A 19,781-nucleotide genomic window follows, 5' to 3' on the forward strand; every position below is an offset into this window, starting at 1 on the left:
TTCACAGAAAGTTACACTGGTTTGAGTAACATGAGGGTGAGTAAATGACCACAGAGCTGTTGTTTATGGTTGAACTAGTCTTGTAAACTAAGGTAAGGTTGGAATGCACATTGAGAACCAGCTCTATATTTGTTGATATGCTCCTAACTGACCCTTCACCTCCGAAGAAACCTCCTTCAGTCCTCAGAGCCCACATAATCTGTGTAAGGTTATTACACTAAATATGCTTTCTTGTTGCTTATTTAACGTGTGTGATATAAGAATGATATTCCTGCATGTTTAGCAGTGTCTTTATATGCATGTGATTGGATTAGTTGTGCATCTTCATTACTTCTGCAAGCCAGAGACGCTAATCTCGCTGACGGAAAAGAGCCGAATGAACGGCTAGCGGTGGGCGGAGTCACAGCTTACAAATACTGGCCCTGAAACCCAGCATCCACTCCCTCTTTAACTGAACACACAACATTAGCTGCATCTGAACACAGACGGGTGAGTTACTGCTGCACCACCACATCACAGCTCAGACGCAGATGTCAGAACAAAAAAAGAATTTTTTTTTTTTTATATATGTATATATATATAGGGATTATGGTGATAGATATTATTATTATTATTATAGTTTTTAATCAAGTTAGTCTGCAGTCAGTTTTAGACTTTTTATTAAAATAGGACATTAGACATCTAAAAACAAATATACAGTATTGTAGTAACTGTGGTCAAATATATTATTATTATTATTATTATTATTATTATTTTGAAAAAAGGTGAGTCTGCAGTCAGTGTTAGAATTTTTATTAAAATCCTATAATTAATATATAATAGGAGAAATAAATGTGTATATATAAATATAAATATGCCGTAGTAATTAGATATTATTATTATTATTATAGTTTATAATAAAGTGAGTCTGCAGCCAATGTTTGAATTAAAATGATTTAAATTGGACTTTAGACATCTTAGAAATAACAAATATATAGTAGTAATCATGAAGATTATTATTATTATTATAGCTTTTTATAAAGTGAATTTGCAGTCGGTATTAGAATTTTTATTCAAATTGTAAAATTAGACTTCATACTAATAACAAGTATTTCTAATTATAATTATTTTTATTTATTATTATTATTATTATTATTATTATAGTTTTTAATAAAGAGAAAAAGAAAAATCTTATAACAAATATACAGTAATTATGTAGCTAGACGGTAGCTAGATATTATTATTAATTTATTTATTTTTAATATGGTTTTTAATAATGTGAGTCTGCAGTCAGCATTAGAAATTGTATTAAAAGTGGACATTAGACATCTTATAAATTACTAATATATTGATGTGATTATAATAAAGTAATTATCGATAATTATTGATAATTAATATTGGAGTAATTAATATAGTAACAGGCAAGCAAACATGTTGTGTTTGTGTTGAGCTGTTACTCTAGATTAGTGTCGTGAGTCATCGGCTCAGAGCTGAAACTGCTGAGGAGTGTGTGAGATTATTTACAGATACATATTCACTACTCTTAATATTATGATTTCAATATTTAGAATATTAACTGCTGATGAGGAATATGAATACACACAGCCTTCCTGCAGGGAAAACAAGAACTGCTCAGATGCATATTTTGAATACAATGAAAGTCACTTTGGATAAAAGTATCTGCCAAATGCAGAAATGTAGGAAGTATTTTTTGATCATCATTGTTTCTGTTCCTGCTTTAGCAGACAGAATGAGTCCCAAACACGTCATCTACAAGAAACTCTCCAGAGACAAGTCTGTGAGTCTCTGTCCATCTTTCGTTTCGTTGTGTCCTTCAGTTCTGTTTTGTGTAATTATATGTCTGTGTTGTGGACGTGCCATAGGTTTAGTGTTAGTCACCAGTGATTGGTTAACGGTGTGTGATGTCACAGGTGGGCGTTTACATGGGGAAGCGGGATTTCGTGGATCACTGTGAGTTTGTTGATCCTGTCGGTGAGTTAAGCAGCCAATCACAGCTCACATGCAAATCACGGCTCTCAACGTGCGTCCACACCAGACTTTGATAGTAACAATGCAAACTGTGACTATATGGGCAGCAGGATATGATGTCATGCTTATTTTTATTTTGTTTTTTTAAAAAGGCAGAAGTTCCAACTTCTGTTGTGCCAGCCGAACCCCAATGTCCAACTTAATATTTCAATAATTTAACAACAAATTTGCCTATTTGTGGTTCTCTGGTGTCTTTTAATGGTCACGTGACATGTAGGTAAACAAATATTTTTAGTACGGGTTTTATTGTAATTTTATATATATATATATATATACATTTTATTTTTTACAATCAATTATTAGCTTTTCATTAACTCATAAACCCCCAGTTTGGAAAAACATGTTTTAAGAAATGTGACTCTGGAGCACAAAACCAGTCATAAGGGTTAATAAATAATCTTTCCATTGATGTATGGTTTGTTAGGATCGGACAATATTTGGCCGAGATACAACTATTTGAAAATCTGGAATCTGAGGGTGCAAAAAAATCTAAATATTGAGAAAATCATCTTTAAAGTTGTCCAAATGAAGTTCTTAGCAATGCATATTACTAATCAAAAATTAAGTTTAGATATATTTACGGTAGGAGATTTATAAAATATCTTCATGGAACATGATCTTTACTTAATATCCTAATGATTTTTGGCATAAAAGAAAAATCTATAATTTTGACCCATACAATGTATTTTTGGCTATTGCTACAAATATACCCCAGCGACTTAAGACTGCTTTTGTGCTCCAGGGTCACATATAAATAATGAAATCATCTAATCAATTCCATTTACTCCACTGCAAATCTTTGAATTATTTTAACACCGTAAAGCCTGAGATATGAAATAATTCAGGAAAATCTTTTTTTTTTTTATATGGAAGAAGTTATTGAACCTTTAGACAAATATTTTTAAAAAATCTTAAAATATGGTTTTTGTTGAGAATCATATTTGATCCATCAGGCTTTTATGGCTCATATAGTCTGATGTAGTGAGAATATAGAGGAAAAACAGTTCAATTTTATTCAGAGACTCTCAAAATGAACAAAAATATGCAATTTGCTGCAGATGCTGATATTTATATGATGAAATTCTGCTGCTTGTGATGTAAATCAGTGAGATCTTTATAACAGTTCAGCAGATACTGACATAAAATGATCTAAATATCAGTCGCCGCTCTATATCTCCAGTAATAAGATGAGATTGAAATGCTCCAAACATATAATGCAGTGATTGAGCGCTGAAGAAATAAAGGCTCCTCAGAAGATGTGAGATGTTCTGGAGGCTTGTGAAGATCATTCCTCCGCTGAGGAACAGTGAAAGTAAAGCTTCTGGAAACAAACGCTCCTCAAAAGATCCTGAGGATCAGATTTGAGACTCTAAAACATGATTGATGGAGAATCAAGTAAAGCTGAGCTGCTTCAGTCCAGTAAGTGTTCATCTGGAGATATTACTGCAGTTATTCTGACCTTTACTTGATCAAAATCAGTCAAGATTTGACAGCAGAAAGACACGTGAAGCGTTTCTACAATTACACTAAAAGAGCTTCGACTTGATACAAAACTCTAAACTCTCAATCAGACGACAGAAGACATGAGGAGATTGAGTGTGACAGGTTAAACAGTAGAGTTTGATCATGTTGATCATTTAGAGACCTTAATTTGCATCATACAGTAGACTTTATAGGGTTAAATAAATATCTGATCTACTGATAGTCTCTCTCTGGTGTGTGTCAGATGGTGTTGTGCTGATCGACCCCGAGCAGGTGAAAGGAAAGAAAGGTGAGACTCGTTCACAGACAGATGGCAGTGCGGAGCTGCTTTCACACCTGTGTCGATGAGTTGAAGTCTGTGTGTTCATCTCCTCTAGTCTATGTCATGCTGTCCTGTATGTTCCGGTACGGTTGGGATGATATGGATGTGTTGGGGATGGCGTTTCGCAGGGATATCTTCCTGAGCTCTCCACAGGTCTATCCTCCTCTGCAGGACAAGGAACGCAGCATTCATACCAAAGTACAGGAGAAGATCCTGCGCAAACTCAGAGACAACGCATACCCCTTCTTCTTTGAGGTGAGAGTCATTCAGGGTCGCTTTTATTCATGAAAACAGCACAATAATTGTGCTGACAGACGCAAACTTTTACTTTAAGTGTTGTGTTTTCTCTCAGTTTCCAGATAACCTGCCATGTTCAGTGTGTCTGCAGCCGGGGCCCACAGATGTAGGAAAGGTAAACATCATAATCATACACATTCAGTGTTCTGAGACTGTTATATTTTTTATGAATAATTTAGATATTTTTTTTATTTGAATTTTATTATTATTAATTTTTATTATTATTTTTTTAATATTATGTGTGTGTGTGTGTGTATATATATATATATATATATATATATGTATATGTGTGTGTGTTTATAATTTGTTTTTCTTTTATTAGTCATATATATTCATATTTTAATTGCTTTTTCTGTTTTGTTTTGTTTTTTCTTTTATTAGTCGCTTAGCATTTATATGTTTGTGTTTATACACACACACGCACACATTTTATGTATGTATACTGTATGTATTTAAAAAAAATGTTCAGTTTAAGTTTATTTAAAGTAACGGGAGTTTTTTCATGCTTTTAGTTTTAGTTAACTATAATAACCATGGTTTGAAATGTATTTGTGTGATTAATTGGAGCAAAAGTGTTTGTGTTTGTGCAGCGTTGTGCAGTGGAGTTTGAGGTGAAGGCCTTCTGTGCAGAAAATCAAGATGAAAAAGCCCAAAAGAGGTAAGAAAAGTCACAACCGAGCAGTATTCATTATCAGACCAACATAAGACCCCCTAAAAGATCGAAACCAGACCAGTACAAGACACCTTGAGGCCCGGAACAGGTCCTTGCAAAATGAAAACTCTGTGGCCCGGCCCTGCATCTTGAAAAGTTTTGCCAAAATATCCTTATATTACCTCATTTGAAGATGATGAATTCAAAAGTATCAATAAAAACTTTCCATTGCGTAGTTTTTTCCCAAAATAAGAATGAAAATTTTTCTGATTTTTTGCATGTACGTATGTATAATTATATGTGTCAGTTCTAATGCACTCTTCAAAATAACAAAAGCAGTCAGTTTTAAAGAAAAAGAAGTATTTAAAATTTATCGTTTAACTTATATGGAGTGGAGTGGAAAATATGGAGTGAAATGTTTTTTTTCAAATACTCAATTTAAAGACAAAAACCTTTTTTTCACAAAACCTATAGTTATCTGTGTCTGTTTGGATGCAGCAAAACACTCACAGATGCAGCAGAAAACATCTGGCTCATGTTTGCATTTGCGTCTTTCCCCGGCCATAATTCTAACCTTGAATTCAGGATTAGGCATAAAATAATGTCACACATGTGAAAAAGGGCTGAGAATTGAACAAATAGTTGTAATCTGGCTCAGGGGAAGTTTTTTTTGCTGTTTAAAGGAAAATACTAGACTTCTTCACCTTATAAATGGTTGGCGTAAGCCAAAATGCTATGACATTAATCATATTTAAAGAGAAAGTGTGACATGCTTGCTTGAGCAAAACAGCCACTATTTTTTTTTAAATCAGTATTGCACAATTAGTAAGAAACAAGCATTGGATTTCATGCAGCAAATATGATGCAGGGCGGTGTAATCTCTTTATAGAAATATATAAGTGTGTCTAACTTCATCTGCATGCATACAGTTGTACACTCATGTAATGCAATATTTACTATATAGCAAATCTCAACTGCTTGATTGTTTAAATTGTCGCAAAATGTAAACACTAATATCGCCCAGCTCTAATCTGCTAAATGCAACTCTAAAGCATGAAGATATTAGGATATAATAAGCATTCTGTAAAGACCCAGAGCGTGTTCATGTGGTCTTGAGGGTCCTGAGACGGAAATCCCAGGATGTAGACTCCAGCTGTTTGCACGATGCGCTCTGTATACCCATCTCTGCCTTTCTGCAGGAGCTCGTTCCGGTTGGCCATCAGAAAGATCCAGTACGCTCTAGATAAAGGAGGCGCAGCTCCATCGGCCGAAACCACCTGTGAGTTCATCATGTCTGATAAACCGCTGCACATGCGGGTCAGTCTGGAGAAAGAGGTGAGACGTCCTGCATCATATCCAGAGACTCTTTTGACTTTTCGGCCTCTTTTTTTATCTTTTTGACACAAGACATATTCAAACATATTGGTTAATCCTTAACTGAACATAAGTAAATCTGCTGAAATCTGAGATTGTTGGTCTTTCAGACGTATTACCATGGAGAGGAGATCAACATCAGCGTGGACATCGACAACAGCTCCAACAGGAACGTGAAGGACTTGGCAGTCTCAGGTACGTAAACACTTTTCACTGTAAAACTGATAGGAAAGTGTGTTTTCGGTGTGTTTCTGAGTGTTTTCTTTTTCTCTGTGACAGTGGAGCAGGTCACTAATGTGGTGCTTTACTCTAACGACAAGTACGTCAAAACTGTGGCCTATGAGGAAACCACGCGAGTACAAACACACACCATTATTATACTTAGAGGCGGAGTCTGTGATGTCACATTGATGTCACATGCTCTTATGACATAATAAATGAGCTCATGTTGAATCCATAGTGTAAGCAAAAACATCAAGTAAATAAGATTTTTAAAAATATATTCAATTTATTTGAAATTGTAATAACAAAAAAATATTTCTGTTTCAAATAAATGCTGTTCTTTTGAACTTTCTATTCATCAAAGAATCCTGAAAAATTAAATGTATCACAGTTTCCACAGAAATATTGTGCAGCACAACTGTTTTCAACTGATAATAATCAGAAATGTTTCTTGAGCAGCAAATCAGCATATTAGAATGATTTCTGAAGATCATGTGACACTGAAGACTGGAGTAATGATGCTGAAAATTCAGCTTTGATCACAGAAATAAATTACAGTTTAATACATATTCACATAGAAAATAGTTATTTGCCAATGAAATAGAAAATAGTTATTTGAAATTGTAATAATGTTTCACAATATTACAGTTTTTCTTGGTCAAATAAATGATGAACATAGGAGATTTCTTTCAAAAACATTAAAAAAATTCTTACTGACCCCAAAAGGTAGTGTATATCACCATACTTACCATATTATATATCACCATACATCATTAATATTACCCTGTGTAATATTACCCTGGCATTTAATTACCAAAAAAAGGGTCAACCTTGCTGCGATAGGATTTCTAATAGCGTTTCTGAGGGAGTGACTGTAAATCTGACGTCTTTCTTTACTGTAACTGCTGTAATCCATCTCTCCGCATTTTCTTCCTCTTCTGGAAAGTCGTGGGAACGCTTTTTCACTGTTAGAGGACATGGGAAAGCAAAAATGATATTAGATAATCTCTCGTGTACCTCTATAGAAGTTTACCCTACTATAGTTTACTTGGATTTGAAAAGGTTTCATTTGATTTGTCGCAATGCATTCTGGGATTTGAAGATTACACACTACTTAAGATTCTGGTTGAAATGAGGTATATTATAATAATTCTGCATTATTCTGATTTCTCAGATAGGAATATTTTGAAGTTTTTATGTTGTGAAGCGCATATCTGATGCCTTAAAGTGCACACTAGGTTCAAATGTAACATTTAGGGAGTCTCAGCTTTATGATGTCACTATCAGAATGTTACATATGTATCATTTGTGTTCTGATTCTGATGTCACAGGGACACTGTGCCGTCTGGTACGAGTCTGAAGAAGGTTTACACACTCTGTCCTCTACTGGACAATAACCGTGAGAGACTGGGACTCGCTCTGGATGGAAAACTAAAGAATGAGGACACTAACCTGGCCTCCTCCAGCATGTGAGTGCGGATCATTCAGCACTGTCACAAAATAATGATTTTTCAAAGTTGTATATAAAAATAAAAATAAAAATCAGTATGTTTACAAGATAAAAACTATTTTACATTTCTTTACATTTTCTCTACTGTTTCTTTAAACAATTTTGACTCAGAAATTGCAACAAAGTAAATCCTACACATTTTTTCAGTGTTCATGGATAATTTGATAAAACCATAAATGTTTTTGTCTTAAAGAAATAGTACACCCAAAATGAAAATTTGCTTTGAATGTTCTCACCCTCAGGTAGTTTAAGATTAGGATGAGTTTGTTTCTTCATCAGATTTGGAGAAATGTAGCATTGCATCAGTGTCTCAGCAATGGATGCTCTGCAGTGAATGGGTGCCGTCAGAATGAGAGTCCAAACAGCTGATAAAAACATCACAATAATCCACAAGTAATCCACAGCACTCCAGTCCATCAGTTAACATCTGGAGAAGACAAAAGCTGAAACACATCCATCATTAAGATGTTTTTAACTTCAAACCGTTGCTTCCGGCTAAAACATGAGTTCATAATCCATAATAACGCTTCTTCCAGTGAAAAAGCCCATCTCCTGTTGTCTCTCACACCAAAATCCTCCCACATATTTGTTTAGAGCTGTTTTGGACTGTTTAAACGGTGCTTGATCTGTGCAGATTTCTCTCCTGATTCAGACCAGACCACTTTTTCACTGGAGGAAGCGTTATTATGGATTATGGACTCATATTTTAGCAACGGTTTAAAGTTAAAAGCGTCTTAATGCTGGATTTGTTTCAGCTTTTGTCTTCTCCAGATGTGAACTGATGGACTGGAGTGCTGTGGATTACTTGTGGATTATTGTGATGTTTTTATCAGCTGTTTGGACTCTCATTCTGACGGCACCCATTCACTGCAGAGCATCCATTGATGAGACGCTGATGCAATGCTACATTCCTACAAATCTGATGAAGGAACAAACTCATCCTAATCTTTGACGGCCTGAGGGTGAGGACATTTTTAGGAAATTTTCATTTTTGGCTGAACTGTTCTATAATATTCTCTGCAGTGTAAAGGACGAAGTTCTGAAGGAGATTCTGGGCATGTTGGTGGCCTATAGGGTGGTGGTGAAAAGTAATGCAGCCGGGTGAGTGAACATGAGCTGTTTTGAGTTTAGGTTCATACATTTGCGAGCCAAACTAATTGGTTGAGGAAAGGCTTTGCTGAGTGTTCAGATGCTAATGGCTTCATTTCCGCTTTCTTATAGCATCGTTGGATCCAGGTGAGTTTTGAATCCAGTAAAGTTGTCTTGACTTTGTGAGTATGTACGTTTGTAAGATGTAATTGTGTGTGTTTCAGTGAAGTTGCCGTGGAGGTTCCCTTCAAACTCATGCATCCCAAACCTGATCCTGGTGAGCTGATCACATTGCCAAACATGATTTTACATTCATTTTCATCACAGAACATGAGTTCAAATCATACCTCAGTTTCTAAAATAATTTAAATTAAATGCGCACACAGTAATACTACAGTACATGGAGCAAATCTCACTCACATACATTATGTGATCAGTAATAAATAACCAGACATTCATCCACCTAAACTCATATTAACATACACAGGAAAAAATGTAAGTGCTCATATTAACTTCCAATATATGTGGCAATGTTACTTAGTATCATTATTAGTATTTTTAATTCGTTTTTCTTTTTATATTTGCTGTTTTCATTTTAATTTAAACATTTTTGTAATTTTGTTGTGTTTTTGCAATTTTTGTAATTTTTGTTTATAAATATGTCTATGTAGATTTTAATTTTTATTTCAGTTTTAGTTATTTTAGTGCATCAAGTTAAAACTTAATGAAAATGTGAAAAGCTGCTTTTGCAACTAGCTGAAATCAAATTAATTTAAGTTTTTTTAATGGTTTTATTTTAGTTAATGATAATAACCCTGATAAGTGCATTACTGTAAGCATGATTATTGTTTTTACAACCTAATGAGTCAAATTATCTTCTGAGGTCATGTAATTGTGAATTTGAATGGGATTTAAAAGACAGTTAATATTAAATAATATTATCCATTTATATGCACTGACACTATCGGATAAGAACAAAAATTTAACTGAATTTAAGCTGCTTTAGAGCTGAAATGTAATTTGTTTAATAAATGATGAATTTTACAACATTAACGCTGTAATTTTCCTGCTTTGAAGCAATCAGTATTGTATAAAGCACTACAGAAATAAATGTGACTTGACTTGATCTGATAATAACTGAATGTTATCTACTTTCTTTTTTCTCCCTGTTCTCCTCGTCCTAAAGAGAGGTAAGAAACCGTTATAATTTTCCACTGTGATTGTCCATTATCTGGGTGTATATTCTGTGGGGTTCATGTGATCTTATGCTATATCTGTAATATAATACCCTCCATATAGAGTCCTCGTGACTCTGATTCCACGTGTTCAGTGCACAATGTGTGGTGTTCACTTCCCTGTGTTTAATCTGCAACATCGCGCACACTCTTGAGATGATAAACGATCCGCGCTGGCTCTGGGAAGGGAAAGTTGATCGCCGATATCGGTGTCCCATCTAAATGCGATCGGTCTCTTGTGTGGAGCCCCAGTTTAGCGTCGTTCTTTCAGTAAATCTGTTGTTAGTATTCAATAGAAACTGTACTCTGACATCAGAACAGGGGTGTGTGTCGTTGACATAAAACACCTTTGTCCCTGTTTTCTGATTTACTGTTCCTCTTCATCTTCACATCTGCGATTCTATCGGCGTTGATTGAGTTTCTTGTCTCTGTGTGTTTAGTGAAGACACAACTGACCTGGTGTTCGAGGAGTTTAAACGCTCCTATCTGAAAGGAGTCATCGGCGACGATGACGAATCTCCGGCTGAGCCTTGAGAGCCTTCTCCATGGAAAGTGCTCACAGACGACACGTATAAGTGTTTTGTGTAGGCAGACTTGTGCGTTTAAAGATTCGTAAGCATTTATGGATGCATCTTAAAGGGTTAGTACACCCAAAAATGAAAATTAGCTCATAAATTACTCACCCTCAAGTCATCCTAGGAGAAGGCCTTTGTTTACCCCCCGGAGCCGTGTGAGACACTTTTTATTTTTTATGGATGGGCACTTTTTATTTAACTGCTTTTGGACTGATGCACTGCAACACCCGCTGAGTGCCATGAAACAGCTTGAAAGATCAAAGACAATTTTTAATATAACTCCGACTGGATTCGTCTGAAAGAAGAAAGTCATATACACCTAGGATGACTTGAGGGTGAGTAATTTATGGGCTAATTTTCATTTTTGGATGAACTAACCCTTTAAGGTTTGGTAGATGTGATGTGCCCTAATGCAAGAATATTTTTTAAGCCTGGTGAGAAAAAAACAATTGGCCAAATTACCATTTATCCTGCAGTCTCTATATATTCATTGCAAATAATTATGGATATTGTAGATAAATTAATCATGGCCGCTAAATATTTGCATTTTGACATGTAAGAACCAAAAAAAAGTCCCCCTAAAACTTCTGATAACATTATTCCAATTTAGATTAAAAGACTTCTTAGAATACTGAAATTATAACTCTAGAGCTTTCAGTAAGGATAAACTGATATATAGTACATTTTATTTGTCACAAATGGATGTATTGCACAGTAAATTAGTTGCAGTGTACATTTTTAAAGATGCAAATTCTGTTGTTCTGTTGTTATTTGCTCTTTAAATGCTTTGAGCTTTAATTAAACTATTTGTGACCGTAAAACAGCTGTGTTTACATGATCTCTGTACCAAAGGACTGGTCATTTTCAATCATTTTCAATCATCAAAGACCTGTAGCATATAACGTGGTAAAGTCTTGTAAAATTAGTGTATTTAACCAAAGACTCTCATGGCCTGGTGGAACACGACCCTACATTTAACATATGGCAGCAGAGATAAACTCAAACCTGTTTACCTTTAATGATCTGTGTTTCAGTTGAGCAGCATTTCTTGTTGCATTAACAATAATAAATCTATTTCAATGCTTATTTGAGTGTTGTGTTGTCTATATACTATTATAGTTTTCATTCATATTTTGAATTGGTTTTCATTTATATATATATATATATATATATATATATTAGTAATTATAGGATTTCAACTTATTACAACAAACCTTCAACAAGTTTTTGTCAGTTAGTTGCCAAGTATTTTTCATATTTTATTTTATTCAAAATTATATTATTCAAATAATTTACAGTATTCAAAATTAGTCACTTAAAAGATGTTAAGTTAGAATGCTGCCTAAGTAGACACTAGAAGCAAGCCAGCTCACTAGGTTTTGGAACAGAGCTGTTGTATTTTAAAATTGCCGAATTAAATATTCAATTAATGTTCAAACATTGGTCATTTACAAGGTTTTTTTTTTCAAGTAGTGCCTTGTGGATCTTGGTCTGATCAAAATTAGTCAGATGGAACTAGTTTGACTAGTCTAAGTGGAAAAACAACCAAAAACAAGGAGTCGGATTAGTAGTTTACAGTTTATTGGAAATATAAGGGTAATCAATACACAGAACATGAGCATGAACATGTTGTGTTATGTCATAATGTTGCAGGGTCATTGCTAAAATTCACAGCGACCAGAACAACATTTTTATGGGTGGGCGCCCTCTTTCCTGGACCCATATAGGCAACACCATAAGAGGCTTCCCAACATAATATTGTGTGTCTGAATAATCCATACTCAAAAGCCCAAAGTAAAGAAACTCTCTTTCTCTCTCTCAAACAGGTGTTTAACACTTCAATTGTGTAAGACAACACCTCTCTTTATTGTACCTCTCAAATACTTCTCTCCACTCACCTATCTTGAGACACACATACATGCACCAGTCCACCCAGTTTTCCTGTTCTCATTTTCACTTTTATTCACAGTGTGTGTCCACTGAATAGCTGGAAGGATGATATAACAGCTGATTGGTGCGTTCCTGCTCAGTTTTCATTCTTTACAAACATCCGGCTGAAAACATATCTGTCAAGGGAGCAACCTCCCGACTGATCCACCTCACTGTGTATTGATGGGGGCATAATACAGCTAATCAAGTTACGAGACATGCACTGTGAATAAACACCGCACATATCCACCTGGAGAACTAAGTAATTCCAAACATGTGAACTAGAAGGCCCTGCTTTCAGCCAAAGGTTTGCTTCTACATACAAACTACATAAAGTGGACTTAAAATAGAATCTACATTTGGAATATTATAGAAACACTAGGGGTGCAGGTTGAGGTTGAGAAGTGGATCATTTTAGAGGTTTGGTTAAGAGTTTAGGGTGCGGGTCTAGAATGTAGGGTGTAGTTAAAAGTTTGGGTAAAAGTTTAGAATGTTGGGTGTAGGTTACAATTAGGGTGCAAATCCAGGGAGTTGATAAAAGATTAGGTTTAGACTGTTGGTTGTAGGTTTAGGGTGCAGTTAAAAGTTTGGGTGAAGGTTCAGAATGTTGGATGTAGGGCGTAACAGTTTAGGGTGCAGGTCCAGGCAGTCATTTAAAGTTTAGCTTTAGAATGTTGGGTGTAGGTTAACAGATTAGGGTACAGGTCTAGGGAGTAGATAAAGTTTAGGTATAGAATGTTAGATGTAGGTCTAGGGTGTAGTTAAAAGTTTGGTTAAAGGTACATAATTCTGGGTGTAGGTCTAGGGAATAGGTGAAGTTTAGGTTTAGAAGATTGGGTGTAGGTTAAGAGTTTGGCTTACAATTGTAGAATTCAGGGTGTAGACTACGAGTTTAGGGTCTAAGGCCAGGGGTCTCCAACCCTGCTCTTGGAGAGCTACCTTCCTGCAGTCTTCAGTTCCAACCCTGCTTCAACACACCTTTCTGTTACTTTCACGTAATCCTGAGCACCTTGATTAGCTGTTGTGTTTGATTAGGGTTGGAGCTAAAATCTGCGTGATGGTAGCCCTCCAGCAGCGTGATTGGCTGCCCCTTGTCTGGGCTGTAGGTAGTGGTTTAGAACGTAGGGGTTGGTTAAAGCTCAAAGTATACTTCACTTTTTACGCGTACGCGAGGGACAGCGTACAGTGTGCGTGACGTGAATTTCGTCACCAGAATAGTACGCGCACCACACGATATTTGTAAGGTCGCACATGAGCATTGAATTATTTTTGTAGTAATCAGATGTTCCACAAGGTGGCAAAACTGTCCCGGGCCGTTGTTTCACGGTAGAAAACGAAACTAAAAAGACGAACAACAACAGATGGCTGCATTGACAAGCGTTTGTGAGCGAGAGGGTATGTGATAGCTCACCTTTTGTTTAAAATAGTTTTGTTAAAAATTTGTTATCGGCCATACTTTATGGGGAAAAATAGAGCAGACCCTAGACATGGATGAAGCTTGACTGTCCGCGTTCGCGAACAACATCAAATAGTGTATACTTTGAAAGGCTACACGTTCGACTGTACGCATACGCTAGCGTACGCTTAAAACGAAGTATACTTGGGGCTTAAGGGTTTAAGGTGTAGGGGAAGTGGGTAAGGTATATATGGGGGTCTCTGAAGTTCCCCAGGGATACTTATCGGCATCTGTCGGTGGAATTTTTTCAGTGTTTAAAGTGCCTCCATTGATATCTCTTCCAAACATGTCATCACATCTGTCTGGGTACAACAAAAACCCGCTGAATGTGCTGCTGGCCTCGGAGCCGGTGTACATGCCATTAGTGGTGACATCTTTCACCTGTACCCACACCCAGTCACCCTGGCTCAGACTCAGCACCACCTGCTGAGAGGCGGTGTTCATTTCCACTGGCGTAGTTGTCCTCACCACGGCCTCAAAGTTGTGGAAGAGTCCGACCTTTAGCGCACGGGTGGCCACTTGCAGATGGTAGCTAAACACGTAGGTTCCGTTAACTGGGGCAGTGTAGACGCCATTATCAGGGTTGTAGTTCTGGTTTAAGTTGTAGATGACACGTTTGAAAGGCACTGGGCGGCTTGGTTGAGGTAAGGAGGTGAGTAAAGCGGCGGAGAAAGTAGATTGCACAGTGGGTGAGCAAGGTCCGGGCATACCAGTCATTCCCATATCTCCCTGATCACCCTTAGGTCCTGTGGCTCCAGTTGTACCCTGCTCCCCTGTCGGACCCAAGTTTCCCTTCTCACCCTTTTCACCTGTTTGACCCTGGGCTCCTTGAGCCCCATCCTTACAATTGCACAGGCCCTGTGGACCTTGGTCACCCTTCCCCCCTGGTACACCTGGAAGGCCACGCTCCCCCACCACACCCGGATCACCCTTCATCCCTTTGGGACCAAGGTCTCCATTCAACCCAGGTAACCCCCGTGCACCTGCAGGGCCAGGAAGACCCGGTTCACCTGCCTGCCCAGGTATGGGCTCACAAGTTTCTGGGCACTGACCATCATCTCCCTTTGGACCCTGTTCTCCCGTAGGACCTTCCAGACCAGGTTCACCCTTCTCACCTGGGAAGCACATATACAAAAATGGTCACCAAGGCCCATAATAGGCATTGTGTGTATGTAAATGGTAATACATTAGCGAAGATTCACTGACCTTTGAATCCCCTGCCTCCCTTTGGCCCTGAAACTCCAGGGTAACCAAGGTCACCCTTATCTCCTGCGTCACCTTTCTCACCTGTGGGTGTGTGAATTACATTACTACCACAGTAAACTCAATCGATTTAAACACCAGTTTTAGAGAATAACATACTGACCATGGTCTCTGTGATCTACTTAAAGGGATAGTTAATCCAAAAAATGAAAATTCTGTCATCACCCTCAAGTTGTTCCAAACCTGTATGGGATTATATATTTTGAAGAATGTTGGTAACCAAACAGATTCTGGCAGCCACTGACTTCCATAGTGTTTTTTTCCAGTACTATTGAAGTCAGTGGCTACCAGCAACTGTTTGGTTACCAACATTCTTCAAAATATCTTTTCTTGTGTTTAACAGAAGAAAGAAACTTGAGAGTGAGTAAATGATGACAGAATTTTCATTTTCGGGTGAACTGTCCCTTTAAGTTTACAATGCTTTTGGGAAATACATCCAAAGCAAGTAGTTTTTCCACTATAAGCAGGAAACTTCACACAAGGAGCTTGTACCATGGGAAGCTACACTTTCAAACTAGTTTTCCCAACACTGATTCACACACATTCATAGTGAAGTAAAATGCATAGTACGAGACTTGTTGTTGAGTCTCACCCTTTATGCCAGGACGTCCTGTGAATCCTGGACGGCCGGGAAGCCCACTGAGACCTCTTGGACCTGGACTACCAGGAACTCCTGTGAGTAGCAGATGCAGTTATTAAAACGCTTGACAATAATAAACAAACAGAGTATGAGTGAGAAAATGCTGTGTGTGGAGTTTGTACCTGACAGTCCGCGGTCGCCTCTGTCTCCTTTCTGGCCTCTGTTTCCAGAGCAAGCGGAGCAGATGCAGAACCAGGGAACCTGGTCTGCTGTGGGTGGAACTGGAGCTTCCAGAATCATCTGACAATAGGATAAATCAGGCTCCGAAAATCCCGTTTGTCCCTGCGTGTCATTGGGTAGTAACCCAAACTCTGTTGCACGGGAGCCAGGCAGTAAAGCACACTGGCCGAAAAACAAACACACCAACACCCCCACGATACTCCTCATGTCCTGTAGGCAGAATTATAGAGTTAAATCTAATTACAGAGTAGCTTTAAAATATTATGTCACTGTCTCACAGCAAGAAAATCAAGAATGTTTAATTTCAATGCGTTGCTTGATAGGTACAAGGATGTTCTGGGTGGTTGCTAGCTGCATTGTTGTTTTAAATTAAAGATTATCGGAGTACATTCAACAAGAGAATGCTTTTTCAGACTTTCTACATCAAAATTCCATGTTTCTTCATATGTGACTCTGGACCACAAAACCAGTCATAAGGGTAAATTTTTCGAAATTGAGATGTATACATCATATGAAAGCTGAATAAATAAGCTTTACATTGATGTATTGTTTGTTAGGATTGGACAATATTTGGCTGAGATACAACTATTTGAAAATCTGGAATCTGAGGGTGCAAAAAAATCAAAATATTGAGAAAATCATCTTTAAAGTTGTCCAAATTAAGTTCTTAGCAATGCATATTACTAATCAAAAACTGCGTTTTAATATATTTACGGTATATTTACGGTAGGAAATTTACAAAATATCTTCATGGAACATGATCTTTACTTAATGTCCTAATGATTTTTGGCATAAAGGAAAAACGAATAATTTTGATCCATACAATGTATTGTTGGCTATTGCTACAAATATACCCCAGCGACTTAAGACTGCTTTTGTGCTCCAGGGTCACAAATATTTGTGAAATTTAGCAACTAGCAATTTCCAATAAAGCATAATATAGGAAATTTAATAGTATGCAAATACTAAGCTACAACACTAAATATTTAATACTATTTAGCATTGTTTTTGTTTTTATTCTGTATGTCATTTTCGTCAATTAATGGCAATTAGATAAGCCGGACGGACAGATTGATCACCCACCATGTTCCAGCGATACAGCATCTTGCTCTTCCTTAGTCCAGGTCAAGTGTGTGAAAAAATCTCTGATGTCCTGACGACCTACACTTATATACCTGCACCTGCGTGAGTGTGTTTGTGTGTATTTGACCGCTGGGAGTTGGACTTTTTTTCTCTCTCCATTCTCTGCGACCTCATTAGGCCCAAAATATCACGAGTAATAATACAGTAGAGAGAAAACTGCCTTTGTGTGAGTGACACAGCAGTGTGAGAGCAGGCGCGGCTCCATCAGGACTGTAACAGGAGAGAGCTGATGCGTCTCTGGAGATGATTTATAATACAGGGAAGCATGGGAACACGGCAGGCCTCTGACCCGATCCAGGTCAGATCTCTCACTCACACAAACACAGAGGATTCTCTTTCTGTAAGAACCAGTCAACAGAATATATGTAACAAGTAATACCTAGAATATCTGATCACAGATCTGTGAAGAGTATCCCATAATGCAGCAGTACATTTGTTGTTTTAATCTTTTATTTTGACAGCTGTAGCGCCACACTGAATTTATTGAAGAGTGATAGCTGTGCTATTTATTTCATACAGGGTAGCACTTTAAAATAAGGTCTCATTTGTTAATGCATTAACTAACATGAACTAACGATGGACAATATATTTTTACAGAATTTATTCATCTTTGTTAATGTTAGGTAATAAAAATGTTACTGTTCATGTTAGTTCACACCACATTAACTAATGTTAACAGATACAACTTTAAGTTTTAATCATGTATTAGGAAGTTTTGAACTTAGCATTTATTAATCTTAGTTAATATTATGTAAATATTGTTCGGGTTAACTACTATAGTTAATATTAGCAATTGAAACCTTATTGTAAAGTGTTACCTCATACAGTTCTGACTGTCATTTCCTCCCAGATTATTATACAGAAACTATAAGTTTGCATATTTTGTATACTTATCAACTATAAGTTGTTTGTTGACACACTGTGGCTTATAAAATATTCACTGTTTGTTTGAGCATTTGACAATTTTGTTGATTAGGTGGTTATGTCATACGTGTGTGTGTGTGTGTGTGTGTGTGTGTGTGACCCAGGGATATTACCCAGGGCTTTGCCGGATGAGGCTGCGGATATTGAGAGACAGATTGGTGTGTTTTTGATTGTGGCGTTTATTTTTCATTATTTTGCATTTTAACATTTTTGTTGTGTATGTTGATACTAAAGTTGTGGGTCTCTTTAAAGATAATTCTGGATCTTCAACATACCGTCCACCTCCCCGGACTAAAGAGATCCTTATAAATGACCAGGTGGTCAAGCTTAAATACTGTTTCTCATGCAAGATGTTCCGTCCGCCCCGGACATCCCACTGCAGCCTGTGTGACAACTGTGTCGGTAAGCACTGGAGCTTTAAAAAGATAGTTCACCCAGAAATTTAAATTTTGACAATTTACTCATCCTCATGTCATTCCAAATGGACTTTTATTCTTCTGTGGAACATAAAAGAAGATATTTTAAGAAATGTGTTGTTGTTGTTTTTTGTTGTCCATGCAAATGAAGTCAATGGTATAATAATGGGTTGGTTATCATCATTCTTCAGAGTGTGTGTGTGTGTGTGTGTGTGTTTTACAGAATAGCTTTTAAAAGGCCAAAAAATAACTCTCATCCCTTTCTGTTATCCATATGTGCATCATGTGAACATTATGAAAAGTTGGTTTTTCCCAGTGCAATCTTAACTTCCATTGTAAAGGCTTTAATGCAAAGGCGATTTAAGTTTATTTTTACCAACTGTGGGGCAACTGTATTCCTTTATTCCTTTAGATTGTGTTCACAAACTGGGTACAACTTTTTTTTATTGTGGGTCAAATTGACCCTCATTGGTTTCCATGCATTTTGCCAAAAAATGACACTATGAAAAATACTAAAGATTAATGTAAAAACAGGAAACCTCTATTGTAGCTTGTCACAAAATACAAGAGGAATTTAATAATTTATTAATTATTTTTATTGTGTTATTTCTATTGTGTTAGGAGCCAATTCGACCCACATATTTTTGTTCAAAATTAGCTGCACATACACAGAATTAAAGAATGAGTAGTCATGACCACTTGTAATGACTTTTTACACACTGAGGTGCAAGAAAGTATCTTTGTATTAGTGTAAGCAGTATTTATTGCTATTTGCACTACCTCTGCCTTTTTATGTCTCTTTCTCAAATCCCTGTGAGGCTAAATGGGTTTCTCACACTTCTTTTCAGTAACTGTGATCCAAACTAACAACGGACAGATGTTTTTGACTGTGAAACTCAACTAAGTAAAAAACAAGGATTTAAGATAAAGATGTCTGAATTTCGAGGAAACTTTCAGTCTTTAATCACATAAGTCATGTTTTCCATATTTTAGGGTTTGACAAGTTACAGCAAAGGTTTTCTGTTTTTGTTTTTTTTTGCCCGA

At 36.8% G+C, this 19,781-nt stretch overlaps 2 protein-coding genes across 3 annotated transcripts in view; one reads left to right on the forward strand and one right to left on the reverse strand.

Moving 5' to 3' along the window:
* Window positions 1-280: 280 nt before the first annotated feature.
* LOC107689591 (S-arrestin-like) overlaps window positions 281-19,781 on the forward strand; it is a 28,043-nt gene continuing 8,542 nt past the window's right edge. Inside the window, exons 1-17 of one of the 2 annotated variants that reach the window (XM_016487629.1) lie at window positions 281-489; window positions 1,722-1,777; window positions 1,911-1,971; window positions 3,755-3,799; window positions 3,888-4,087; window positions 4,185-4,244; window positions 4,720-4,787; window positions 5,981-6,116; window positions 6,266-6,350; window positions 6,435-6,507; window positions 7,709-7,846; window positions 8,911-8,988; window positions 9,109-9,123; window positions 9,201-9,253; window positions 10,163-10,166; window positions 10,652-10,763; window positions 15,917-15,922. In XM_016487629.1, coding sequence (XP_016343115.1) covers window positions 1,730-1,777; window positions 1,911-1,971; window positions 3,755-3,799; window positions 3,888-4,087; window positions 4,185-4,244; window positions 4,720-4,787; window positions 5,981-6,116; window positions 6,266-6,350; window positions 6,435-6,507; window positions 7,709-7,846; window positions 8,911-8,988; window positions 9,109-9,123; window positions 9,201-9,253; window positions 10,163-10,166; window positions 10,652-10,745 — 1,158 coding nt within the window. In that variant the 5' untranslated portion in view covers window positions 281-489; window positions 1,722-1,729 and the 3' untranslated portion in view covers window positions 10,746-10,763; window positions 15,917-15,922. Of the gene's footprint in view, window positions 490-1,721; window positions 1,778-1,910; window positions 1,972-3,754; window positions 3,800-3,887; window positions 4,088-4,184; window positions 4,245-4,719; window positions 4,788-5,980; window positions 6,117-6,265; window positions 6,351-6,434; window positions 6,508-7,708; window positions 7,847-8,910; window positions 8,989-9,108; window positions 9,124-9,200; window positions 9,254-10,162; window positions 10,167-10,651; window positions 10,867-15,916; window positions 15,923-19,781 lie in introns of those variants that run through there. The other variant, XM_016487628.1, reaches the window with a different exon arrangement.
* Window positions 12,346-17,410, reverse strand: LOC107689590 (complement C1q and tumor necrosis factor-related protein 9-like). The gene is made up of 5 exons (XM_016487627.1): window positions 17,338-17,410; window positions 16,197-16,464; window positions 16,027-16,107; window positions 15,378-15,458; window positions 12,346-15,286 (listed from the first exon to the last, which is right to left on the reverse strand). The coding sequence occupies exons 1-5, from the start codon at window positions 17,356-17,358 to the stop codon at window positions 14,331-14,333; spliced, it is 1,407 nt and encodes a 468-aa protein (XP_016343113.1). The 5' UTR covers window positions 17,359-17,410; the 3' UTR covers window positions 12,346-14,330.

The sequence above is a fragment of the Sinocyclocheilus anshuiensis genome, unplaced genomic scaffold (genome assembly GCF_001515605.1).
Source record: "Sinocyclocheilus anshuiensis isolate Anshui unplaced genomic scaffold, SAMN03320099.WGS_v1.1 scaffold906, whole genome shotgun sequence".
NCBI classification, from domain to species: Eukaryota; Metazoa; Chordata; class Actinopteri; order Cypriniformes; family Cyprinidae; genus Sinocyclocheilus; species Sinocyclocheilus anshuiensis.

What these genes read in the sequence shown, in the direction of transcription:
- LOC107689590 (XM_016487627.1), bottom strand. Translation starts at nt 17,358, where the DNA reads ATGCTGTATCGCTGGAACATG. An exon ending in AGGACGTCCTGGCATAAAGG is followed by an intron (nt 15,459 to 16,026) that starts GTGAGACTCAAC and finishes ACACACCCACAG; the next exon opens with GTGAGAAAGGTGACGCAGGA. An exon ending in GGGAGGCAGGGGATTCAAAG is followed by an intron (nt 15,287 to 15,377) that starts GTCAGTGAATCT and finishes TGTGCTTCCCAG; the next exon opens with GTGAGAAGGGTGAACCTGGT.